This window comes from Trematomus bernacchii, unplaced genomic scaffold (assembly GCF_902827165.1).
Source record: "Trematomus bernacchii unplaced genomic scaffold, fTreBer1.1, whole genome shotgun sequence".
NCBI lineage: Eukaryota > Metazoa > Chordata > Actinopteri > Perciformes > Nototheniidae > Trematomus > Trematomus bernacchii.
Window position 1 is genome coordinate 4,773,554 of NW_022987477.1, and position 12,471 is coordinate 4,786,024.

At 40.2% G+C, this 12,471-nt stretch overlaps 1 protein-coding gene across 1 annotated transcript in view; it reads left to right on the forward strand.

Moving 5' to 3' along the window:
- The window catches only part of LOC117496471 (cadherin-12-like), a 55,793-nt gene that overhangs the window by 33,058 nt on the left and 10,264 nt on the right, over positions 1 to 12,471 (forward strand). Inside the window, exons 6-7 of the mRNA XM_034148146.1 lie at positions 3,940 to 4,193; positions 9,649 to 9,785. Coding sequence (XP_034004037.1) covers positions 3,940 to 4,193; positions 9,649 to 9,785 — 391 coding nt within the window. The remainder of the gene's footprint in view (positions 1 to 3,939; positions 4,194 to 9,648; positions 9,786 to 12,471) is intronic.

Consider the following 12,471-nt stretch of genomic DNA (forward strand, 5'->3'; position numbering starts at 1 on the left):
CGTCAAAAAGCACACCCATTGTTCAGTATTCACATTTGAATATAAGGTCTTCTTTTCCATTGTGTTTGAAGCATAATACTGTACCAGAGAGACTGTGATGCCTTGATTAGTCCCTGTTTTAAATTAACAAATTCCCTTGGAACATTACAGGTTCAATTGGTAAGAAAAAAAAAAGTTCCTTCATTCAGTATCACTGCCAGTGCAATGAAGGTGCACATTTACATATCAAAGGGCGCAGCACCATGTCTAGAATTTCAAGTGTGTTCTGTTGTGATGTTGAAGAGCAGCAGCACTGACATGAGAGGAACTCGGTCTGTCCTCCTTACAAATTCCTCCGTTGATACACTTCCTTGTTGTGTCCGCAGTAACCCATAAAATGTGCATAACAACTGAAGCTGTAATGACACTTCAAACGTGTAACCGAACATGCATAGGTGTATGCAACTTTTTTTAGGATAATATATGTGTAATACGCCCTCATACAGCTCTGATTCTGAGCCCTAAAGTAGGTCATCTACGAGGAAGGGGGAACAACTCAAAATGGTAGTAGCAGTTAGAGAATGAATGGCCGTTTTTACTTCCTGGGAAATTTCCCCTATGGCCTCCAGATTCTGATTTGATTCTCCCCAAGTCATGCGCTGACACATTAGCACGTCTTCTCATTAACTCAGAATTTCTCATTACCCCCTCCTGGCCCCAGATCTCCCAGTCATACTTGGACCATCATGAGTCTTAGGCACTTTAAAAAGGCAGTGAAGCTCTTAACATGAATGATTTACACCCAAATCAGAATATGTAAATGTGAGATTTGCTTGGTGGTTGATCATATCTCTGTCAATGCATTGTTCCACGGGTGTCAGCACAAAACGTTTAATTATTAATTGAATATTCTGATCAAAGATTGTACAAAATCATCTGACTTGCTTCTGTGATTCAGTTCAGTGCAGAGACGTTTGAGGTCATATAACACGCCCTCTGGTGGTGATAATGCAGATTTTAGCGAAAAGGAGAAATAATCACTTTGACTTTGTTGATTATGTTAGCTTATTAGCTAGCTAATCAAGGCATCTGGTCAACTAAATGCCTCTAATAGATAAAAGAGTCAGAGTGAGGGCATCTGATTTGCATAGCATTGGAAGCCATGCCCACAGAGCTTTCATGCATAGTCCACTATCGATTGTTCAATTCAAAATGGATTCAAACAAAAGAATGAACATTGATGTGAAGTTATTTTCATTGAGCTAAGGTCTAGCTGTGGATGTTGCACCAGCTAGCTCATTTTAGCTGTACTATTGGTAGTTTTGACCAAATATAGTTGTGATTCTGAATGAGCTATTTAGAGTTATAGTAATAGAGTCTGAGAGACAGCTTTTGCTAAAATATCTGATATCTGATAAACAAAAAGAAACAGTTTAACACAAAAACAAGGGGAATCAGGCAAAACATCAAAATAAAAAACTGAACGAGTACAGACCGGGTTTGGGAAACAAGGGCAGTAAACGAGCAGGAATACTGGGAATCAGGCAGGGACGAAATACACCACATCAAGACCGCACAGGAACGAAGACGACGAACCGACAAAGAACAAGGGGAGACAGGACTATACACAGCTGGAGAGGGCAAGCAGAAACACAAGGGCAGCAGGTGAACACAATCAGAACATCACACAGGCTGGAAAACAAAAAAACAGGAAGTAAAATGCAGTCGAAACACAAAGAGGAAATGCATTTCAAAATAAAACAGGAAACATTCAATACAAAAAACTGAGGTAATGACAATAACTGAACAAACGAATTGTCATGCTCAGTTTTTGAATTTAGAATATTATTTATGAACAATGATTTGTCAAATGTAACTCCAGGATGCCAGTTGTTGTGCCTTTGAAGTTTTGTATGCGGAAAAAAAAAAAGAAGCAGTTCCCCATCCCACCCAAGAGAAGAGGATAACATGAAAATAAGACAGCTTTACAAGGTGGAGGTTTGGGCCTGTATCTGAACTGTGTTGCGATGCAGCATGTTGAGATGGAAAGCAACTCTTCTCCTCGTCCCCATGAGAGTCTGGCTAATGAAGCCTGGTGTACACCTCCTGCTGTCTACCTCCCCCAGCATCTCCTTCCCTCCTCCTCTCCCTTCGTGTCCTCCACCTGTGCTTGTATTAAAGCTGAGGTATGCAAGGCTGTCTACATGCGATGGTTCAGGCACAATGACGTAGCCTCTATTACGAGAGGTCCCTATGTATGTCTTTTTAAAGCTACTATGTATATTTTATTCCTAGATTTACGTCATATAAATTCCTAATAATATGTGTTTTGGAATTACAGAACGGATGTGTTTTTCTTCCATGTCTTAAGCTCACTTTATGAGATACACTGAGTTCCTTTTGAAGTTTATTTCCAACATTTTCCAGGAACCTGCAGGGATCTGAGTTATCTGAAAGATTGACTGCTGTATATTTCAAGCTACTTTGTGAGACTTTTGTAAGTGAAAGTTGTCAGGAAGTCTTTTAGGTTGATTGTAGTGATCAGCATTTGAATGACACCCGCCATGAATTCCATTTTAATACACGACTGTTGCTTCAGGGAGCTTGGTCTCCTCACTGTGTTGTCACTTCTTGAAAGAGATTGAAAGGGACGGAGTGTATTTCCTGTTGAAAGATCTTATAGCTGTGCCTAGCCAGTTGCATCTGGCACACTGTAATCAAACCAATCATGGCGGTTGATGGTCAATGATTGCTTTCAGATTGGCTTGCCTTCACATCTCTTCTTTTTTTTTTTTTTTTTTTTCTTTTACGGACACCTGCTGTAGCAGCAAGACTGTGAAACCATGGAGATGGAGGAGAGACAGAAGGCTCGAGAAGCATCTGCTATCACTGTGAAATCACCAATGCACAGCCTCTGATCATTCCTAGTGGTTACACTCTAATTAGATCTTTAATTCATGTGCATTTAATTTGGACAGATGACTGGTCATATTTCCCTTCCACCGATAAAAGCCCTTTTCTGCACCCTCCAGTGCGCCTCCACACTCACATCAACTGTCTCTTTAAGGACATTTCGCTGTGCCATTACCAGCTGTTTTTCCCTTGGTGTCGTTTGGAACAACATGCCAGAAGAGCCAGGTCCTGGGGCAGAGAGATAGCATTGCTGCCATAGTGGTTACATGTTAGTCAATTTGAAATACACCGAAAGGAATGTCTCTCATGTGACTGTAGGCCAGCGGAGCGTGACCGGCTGCAAGCTCGCCAAGTACTGTCGGTCACACATGAGAGGGCAGGAGACAGGCAGGAGCACGAACATGGGTGTCACTGCTGTCGGGTGTTTACACCTCAGCTGCAGACATGCCGAGAATGCAGATTCCACCCCTCGCCTTTGACTAATTGACCCTGAGCTGATGTGTCAGAAACTTGAAGAGGTAGAACAGATGAACCCCTAAGCTGTGGTCTGGAGAACTCTTGTAAAGGGGCGTAGTTCTGCTGAACCAGGAAAGTGCAGCTTGACTTATTCGTTGAAGAGGGGCGAGACGTGTCAGGACCTACAGTGTCTGTCTAACATGAAGCACTCTTCCACAATAAACTGCCATTAGAACAACACAAATATGTGTAATCGTCAGCTGTTTACACCTTTAGTTCTGCTCTTCAGACGACTGTATTTCAACGTGTTTTTAGTAACATAGGAAATCAGCCAAATGCTTAAATAGATTCAATAAGAGGACGCTGATGTAGGCAATTGATAGCACTTACTCATCCTTGAAACTGCTAAACTAACAGAAATAAGAAACTACTGCCAACACTGTTGCTCAGAATCAGTCAATTCATTCCTTCAAGTGCTCTTAGTGCGTACAGGATGACATGGGAGTGCTGACACGTTCTATACCCATTAAGATAATGCTTTTAAATAAACCGGAGATGTTAACTGGACTATTTTCTGTTTCTTTTCTGCAGCCCCTGGACTATGAAAGCAAGAAGGCATACACCTTCAAGGTAGACGCCTCCAATGCCCATCTGGATCCACGATTTCAAAGCTTTGGGGCCTTCAAAGACACAGCAACAGTGAAGATTAACGTTTTGGATGTGGATGAGCCCCCGGTGTTCAATAAGCCCTCCTATATGATGGATGTGTATGAAGACACACCCGCGGGCACCATCATCGGAGCAGTGACGGCACAAGATTTAGACGCCAGCAGCAGTCCAGTCAGGTAAAGTTTCCCTCCTCTGTGTAGAACAATAGACACTCTACACTTAAGTTGAAAGGGGCCAGATAATGCTTTTGGGGTTTTCTCTATCCTGTACTGTGTTATATAGGTTTGTGTGCATGTAAATGGTCTGCAAAGGCTGACATCCCAAAGTTCCCTGAGATTATGACATCACTATGAAACACTTGCACTTCTATTGGCCTGCACTCTGATAGGCTAAGGGTCTTTGAAACCCCTCAAAGCGCTTTCATATACATGTCAGCATTCAACCATTCACATCTAAATTACATATTTGAATTATTTTCTTATGGTCATGTTCTCCGGACATTCTTAGATTGTTAAAGGGGACCTATCATGCAAACTGCACTTTTATACGTCTTTTATACATGAATATGTGTCCCCGGTGTTCCAGGGAACTCACCAAGTGTCAGAAAACACAACCCTCTCTATTTTCCTCCATACCCAAATCTCTAAAAAAGGGGCTGCAACGGATCTGATAAAAACTGATCCAGATTTGAACACTGTCCTGACGTCAGGACAGTGGCGCTACGGCTATTGGGCCAACTCCACCAATCAGGAAGAGACAGCCACGGCCATTGCCGTTCGAAAGCGCTGGAGACGCTGTAGTACATATGCCAGGCCTGTAGATGGTGCTGTTCTCACAGAATCAGCCCTTGCAAAAACAGAGCTAAAAAATGTCAAATTGAGCGAAATGAGGCATGGCTAAAATGCATGATCTGTTTGGTATTTTGAAAAAAAAAAAGTATAAATATGCCTTATATAGGTATGGTCCTACACTATATTATTCAAATATAGCATGATAGGTCCACTTTAAGTAGTGATCATTTTTTGCTGGATTTGTCCCTTGCAAATAGTCAAAATTCACTAAATAATACAATTCAAATTGACTATTTATGGAGTCTGTTGTGAACATTAAAAAGTCCTGTTATTTAGATACAAATACTGATGTTTTTATTTGTAATTTGGTCAACTTTGAAGTTTCTAGGGGTCTAAGTAAGATAAATAAAGGAGTCCGTATGACCCCCAGTTTGGCCATCTAAAGAAGCTTTATGTAATCTTAGTGAATTAAGTTGGCCTGGATCTGCACATCTTCATCTTCAGAGGCTTTACTATTGAACCGAATATCCCTCGTTACTCCCGCGAGGATAAAAGAGCTCAAGGAAGAAGAACTGTAATACTGCCGCCAGTGATTGAAGGTTTTAGAACCCTAATCCATTCATCAATGTTCCCAGTCTCTATTCATTAATGTCATCATGGCTTTAATCTTCAGAGTATTGTCAGCTTTACTCATCAGAGGGCTAATCAATCTGTGTTGAACATTTGACATTGTCATGAAAAATCCTGCTTGCATCGTCTCTTTGCAGCTCAGGTTGTGTCGCTGATGTGATTTAACAGAGATAATATTATTAGCCGCGCCATAATTGCATATCTGAAATTCAGGTTGAGAAGGACTTTGCTTATTTATGCTGTCTATGGTTACATAGTTGGATCATTTACTCAATACAATGTAATAAATACTAATATTGTTTTGCCGTATAATTTATGGCTAAATGTAAAAACTATGTTAATTCTAACAGAGGATATCAGCAGAAATGCCTCTTTTTAGCTGGCATACTGCAATAGTTATTTTGTTTAAAGACAATGATTCTGTCAACTTAATAGTTTTTTTAATGAATTTTTGCATTTCTCTTATTGAGAAACTGTTGCACCTCTTTCTTTTGACCATATTCAGAAATATACTGTATCCCCATGGGCTGACATTCACTATGGCTTAAAATATTCAAGATATAGCCATGTTTCTTGAAAATGATTTAATTGGCTGTCACTTTGAAAAGTTTATTTGGCCAACTATTTCCCTGAAGTTAAATGCATTTCTTTGAGGCAGCTGTTAGATGAGATCCGTTTGTGGTGATTTATTTTGCAGATGGAGATAATTAACATAACTTAATTAATGCTAATCATTCTATACTTGTCCTTATTTTGTGGGGATGTGCAACACTGTGCACATTGCCTGTGTTGATACAAGTGAAAGTGGATATGTTTTTTTTATAGAAGTTTTGGCAATTAGTATTAAATAAATTGCACAGTAAGCTTATTTTTTTATATCCAAATCCTGAATTAGCTTCTCCAGTAAAGTTATTGCAAAGTTTGCACATTAGAAAACATTGTTTAGTAGCATTAAATATAACCCTTATTGAACAAGACAAATGATAATAATATAAACAGTATACAGTAAACAACTAGAGCCGCACATAATGAATATTAATGCAAACTCTTCTGTAGTTTTAACGTGTCTTATGTTATGATTATTTCTTTCTTTAACTGAAATATTAATCCACATCCAAAGAATTCCTACCCTAACAAAAAATCCTCTCCTCCCTCCTCTCCTTGGTAATTTTTAGATGGGACTTTCAAGGTTCAAGGTTTTATTTTGTCATACGAACATAGCTACAGTGTAGTTATGACGATGAAAATCTTAGGTCACAGGCTCCTCCAACAGTGCAACACAATAAAACAGATAAACATAAAATATAGTGCTGGTAAATAGTAAATAGTAAATACAAAAAGAAAAATAGTTTAAAAAGTGAAATAGTGCAATAGTGCAATAAGAGTCTAAATGCAAGTTATTGGAATATGATATATTAGATAAATAATTTGTTATGGATGTTTCAACAGTTCAGGTGTTTAACAGATGTTGTTTCAGCAGTTCAGGTGTTTAACAGTCTTCTGGCCTGTGGGATGAAACTGTCCCTGAGTCTGGTGGTTTTAGTCCGGATGCTGCGGTAGCGCCTGGCAGACGGCAGCAGACGGAACAGTTTGTGGCTGGGGTGATGGGGGTCTTTTATAATCCTGAGGGCTTTCTTCCTGAGACGCTGGGAGTAAAGGTCCTCCATGGATGGCAGCTCCGTCCTGGTGATGTTCTGTGCAGTTTCAAACATCACTGCTTAGTTTTATAAATCTGACTTTACCCATATCCTGGTTACTTCACTTAAGTCATGTTATTCCATTTCTTTTACAACCTCTCCACCACACATATAAACAACACGCTAACATAAAACTTAAGTGCTTGATAACAATAGAATGTCAAAGAAGTGCATTCTTAAACATTTATGAGAACCCTTTTGTTTTTAAATTCGTCCACTGTATCTACTTTGTAGTGATGGTTCTTCCAAGATGTATCACTCAAGTGCAACACAGATGGCAAAAATACCTGTTGCATGGACAGGAAATGTTTTATAATGAATATTTTATCCTTGAGAAAACAAAAACAATGGAAGAAGTAGTGATTTGGACAACAAAAACACATATAGCCACTATTCTGTAGAACTCCACTTTGTCTCCAGCACTTTAAATATTCATCAATACCACAGCTCACATTGTTCTTTGGGTGCCTTCAGAGAGCAGCCTTGCATTTTCTACTTAAAAAATAGACCCAATCACCCATCATGCATAGGGAATTAAGCTTTTAGACTTTAGTCCCAAATGATTGCGCTATTTAGCAGAGCCGAGTTATCTCTTACTGGGGAAACAAAGGGCATCATGAATACTTAATTGTTGGCCGAATTGAAAGAGCGTCCCAAAGTTCGAATCAGTTTCAAAGCGGAAGGGCGTATTCACAGAAGGATTGGCTGGCTGTTAAAAAAGGTAGCAGTTCACCTGTAAACCTGCGCCAAGCAAATAGCATCCAGGTGCTGTTAGCACATATTTACAGTAAATGAGGTCTTATGCATAAAATGGCCCCTTCCTTAAAAAAACAGTCCTATTACTAAGTGCTAATGGCCATACATTCTTTATGGAATGCTGTGCTGTTGGCCTGAAATGGTAACTTCACAAATCACACTGAAGAGCCTGTTGGACATGAACTCTGAAGGGTTTACTGCAGGAAAACTGTAAGCTCTAGAAATCAATAACTGTGGAAAATAAACTTCAGTTGTGCCTTTACTTTTTAAATCCCCTTGTGTTTTTTTAGTAATCTTCTCTGGACTGAATTACCACTACAGCAGTTCAAAGTAGGAGATAACGCTGTTATTAATTTCCACATCTGCTGTTCTCAGTACTGAATTTGGTATAAGAAGACTCCTTATATCTGTAATTTATTTCTCACACCCCTATTCTCCTTGAAAATGGGTTAGTAAAACATTTCTGATATTTTTCTATCTCACATGTTTACATATTGCACGTTTGGTGATTAGAGATGTGTGTTTTGCTCGAGGAAATCCCTGAACATTCATTCTTTAATCTGTAATATTCTCGGTATGAGGCCGTCTGTGTAACCTCTGGGCCAGACTGACACTGAAACATATGCTTCAGTAGCAGCAGGACTCCAATAAAACCACACTTAAAAAAAAGGGTTTGTGCCCCGAGGAAAAATTGTGAACCATTGATCTTTTGAACTCCTGATTTGAGTTTAGCTGCAATATTTATGAGAGAGACTCAAACTAAACTATTTGGACACGATCGTGTTCACTTCAAGGCTGCGCGCCATAAAGAGTGTAAGAGAGGACGTGGAGAAATCAAAATTGAAACAGAAAATGTGATGGAACCAAAGCTTGTAAAAGAAATCCACTTAAATGGTTTTGTTATCATTCTCATTACGGCATAAGACTTGAGGGTTTGAAAGTACGCTAACCCTCTTTCCATTAATGACTCAAGTCCAGTTTGAAGCTCTTTAGTGGGGAAAAAAAACAAGCAAATTCATATTCATGAGAAATACCCTATTAAGATCAAACAGCTTGCCATTAGAAAGAAAAATAAAGGAATAATGGTGGCACAGAAAGGCTGTTCTTAATGTAAGAAGTCCAGACTCAAGGCTGAGAGAAATTAAGCCTCTGTGTTGAAGAAATGCCCAAGAGCAAGGCATTGAACCCCCAACCAATGACCCTGTTGTGAAGAGGAATACAAGACAACAACATATGTTCTCCTCCGAGAACTCCACTGACGATCACAAAGTTATTAATAAAAAATCGCCCTTTTAAGATCAAATAGCATAGTTTGATGAATGGCGCTGTCAGTGGCATGCGGTTTGGTTTCAGATCCCTGTTTTGTTTCATGGTTTGCATTCAGAATAACTGGGCAAGACCAAAGGACGCTGTACCCTCTGTTCTCAGACACCAATCCAAATGTCTCCGCCTATGTTAAACATCAGCTCGGTGAGATTGATACGGTTTCAACGATGCCTAAAATTCATTTGCGTTCCGAAGAAAAAAAACACTGGCTCAGCATGGCCGAAGAACATGCGGCCCATTAGAGGATTAGAATGTAAATGCGATCCTCAGCACATTTTCTGGAAATGACCATTCAGAATGAGTAATGAAGGCTATGCCAACGTTATATTACACCTAACTCATATACATGAGCCCAGAGGGAAAGTCCCTGTGGTTTAATTATCTAGTTTATGTTGGAAATGGACGTCATTAAACAAACATTTTTCTTTCAGGTATTCCATTGACTGGAAGAGTGACTTGGACAGCTACTTTGACATTGATCCAGTGGAGGGAACGATCTCCACGAACGAACTCCTCGACAGAGAGAGCATCGCCCAGCACAATATCTCTATCGTGGCCACCAAACTTAGTAAGTATGACGACAAGATCGATTGTGATTCATGCAAGTGTCGTTGTCCTTCCCCCTTCATAATCTGTGTGAAGGATTTAACACACTTTTACTCAAGTCAATACTCAATCCCATTTTGCAGGAAAGGTTTATTGGTGACTATAAACCATGATGGCTCTCCCTGGGGGATGTATCTTTAGGACATTGTCTCCTCTAGCACTCTCTCCTCATCTCTGTTTTCATTTTTAACAACTATTTATTTAATGACGTTGGCATTGAAAGAGAGCTTTTCTTTGCCAGAGTCAACTTTTACTCGCACCGCAGTAAAATGTCAACCTTCTAAAGTTTTACACCGAGCAGATGTGGTGGCGTCACAGCATGTTGTGAAAGGGTGAACTAATGCGGAGCTGTGGCTTTAAGACATGTCATCAGGCTAATTATGTTTTTATGAAGGAAGTGGAGCAAATTTCCGGATAAATAAGCAAATCCATCGTCATCAAGTCATCAAATCTGCTAAGAACCGTCAAAGTCATTATCCCAGAGGCAGGCTGGTGCTCAATCAAAATTACACACGCTGTATATTCATTAGGATAGACTGTGAAATATGGGCTGTAAAACTTGAGTCATTGTCGCCTTGGAAACTGATATTACTCACTTCCCCTCAAGGTCATGGCAGTGACATGCTAATTCTGTTTTCAATGTGTGTGTGTGTGTTTCTTTGTGTGGCTTTTGTGCATAAATGTCAAGGAAAGGGAGGATGAGGTAGACTGAAAGGAAATGATGTGGTGGGAGGAGAGAGTGGGAGGAAGACGGGGGGGGGGTTACTGCACAAGGGCGTTACATGTTCAGTTTATCATCGCAGTATCTCTGCACACCTTGCCCTCTCATATGTGTTTCACTCCTTCCTTATTCCCCATTTAGGCTCTGACCCGGGCCTCTGTCCTCTCTCGATCTCCTTCAGAAAGATTAGAACAACAGTCACATGGAAACCAGTGTTAATATGTAATGGTTGAGCTGGTGCAGCAGGGATAGAGATAAACCCATCACCCCAGAGTTTGTATCCCAACTTGTGAGTTCAAATCTGTTTTTGACCTTCAATGAGATTTGGCAGAACTTTGTGTTCTGAGTATTGGGTAGCTCCTCTGAGATGAATTCTATTATCATCGTCAGGTTATAGTTTGTCTGCTTTCAAACCACCAAATACAGCAATTAATATTAAAGCAAGATACATTCACACACCAGAGGAATATAGATTGTGTGGGAATATATATTTAATGTATGGAGCAGCCACAGTTGACCCTGCACAGCATTTTTCAATATTCAAGACCTCTGCATTTGAACCCATTCTTTGTCTGTGTGTCCTTGTGGCTAATGCTTTTAAACGTTTATCCACCTACACTTTTTATTCACCATTGAATTGACACTGGCAAGACAATCTGCACAATATGAGTTTTTTTGATGACATTTACCCTGAATAAAAGGCACCTTTACTCTGCAACGATTAGTGAGACGATTTGGAGACTTTTCAAAAGCCTGAGAGATTTGTGCGGTCATTGCGAGACACTGCAGTCATGCAGCAAAATGAGAGCAGTCCCCGCTGCTCCCCTGAGACTCAGAACACAGCAGAAGCCAAGCTAAATAATAGCCGGGGTTAAATTAACATTCTGCTTCTTGGCATTTGAGCCCAGTTGCCAAAATGGAGGGGAATTTCTATTAAATGCAATAATTACCTTGGCGGTAATAAATGAGGAAGCACAGATTCCATCAAATTGCAGCAACTAAGTGTAGCTCCACACTTAACATGGGGTTTGTGATGAAAGCTTGCTTACTTATTCTGTCTACAGTTGCACTTTTAAGAGTTGGCTAACCACAAAAATCTCCCTATCTCTGTTTGGCAGCACATTTTATAGATTTGTGGTTGATTGCTTGCTTGCTTGGTTGGCTTTTTATTAAAATGAGCTTAATCAAAAAAGTAATGCTCAATAAAAAAGCTGCAGAAAGTAGCCAACTTTATGACTGACCAATCAAGCAATACAGAATTCTGTTTCAATAAAATAGATAAAGCATTTTGTTATTGAGCTGAAATGCTGACGCTGGTCACATTTGAATGTAATCACTATACCATTGCTCCATCTAGTGGACTGAAAGATGTATCACTGACTGATGCAGTGACAGTTATGGAGTTGTTGAAATGAGATGAGGGGGAAACGACAAACTTGTGTATTGCATTGATCAAGCTTTGCAAACTTTGTAGAAGCCAACAAATGCAGGACCTCGATGACAGAAAAGATCAGTATTTGTGCTGGCTGAGCATCAATGTTAGTAGTTCAGTCAGTGCAAAAGTAGAAAATCCCCAGCTCGGTGTCATTTTCACCTCAGTGGGAAGATTGCTTTTTCCATCAAGGTCAGAGACAGGTTACTAACTGAGCTGAGGCTGCGTCTCCAATCCTGGGGAGACCACTCAACAGATCTCCCCTCCTGCAGTCCTCTAAACCACCCACCTACACACACACCATGCGCTGCCCTGCATTGGCACTTGCACAAACAAGCGCACACTAAGCCCCCCGCTGCAGAGCAAAGCCTATTCCCATACCAAATCCATAAAGTTTACCTTACTTGGGCTTTCGCACAAAAAGAACATTTCCCCCGATGTGCCCCGGCAGCGAGGAAACATTGTTGCAAACAAGCCTGGATTCAAGTTTGTTCC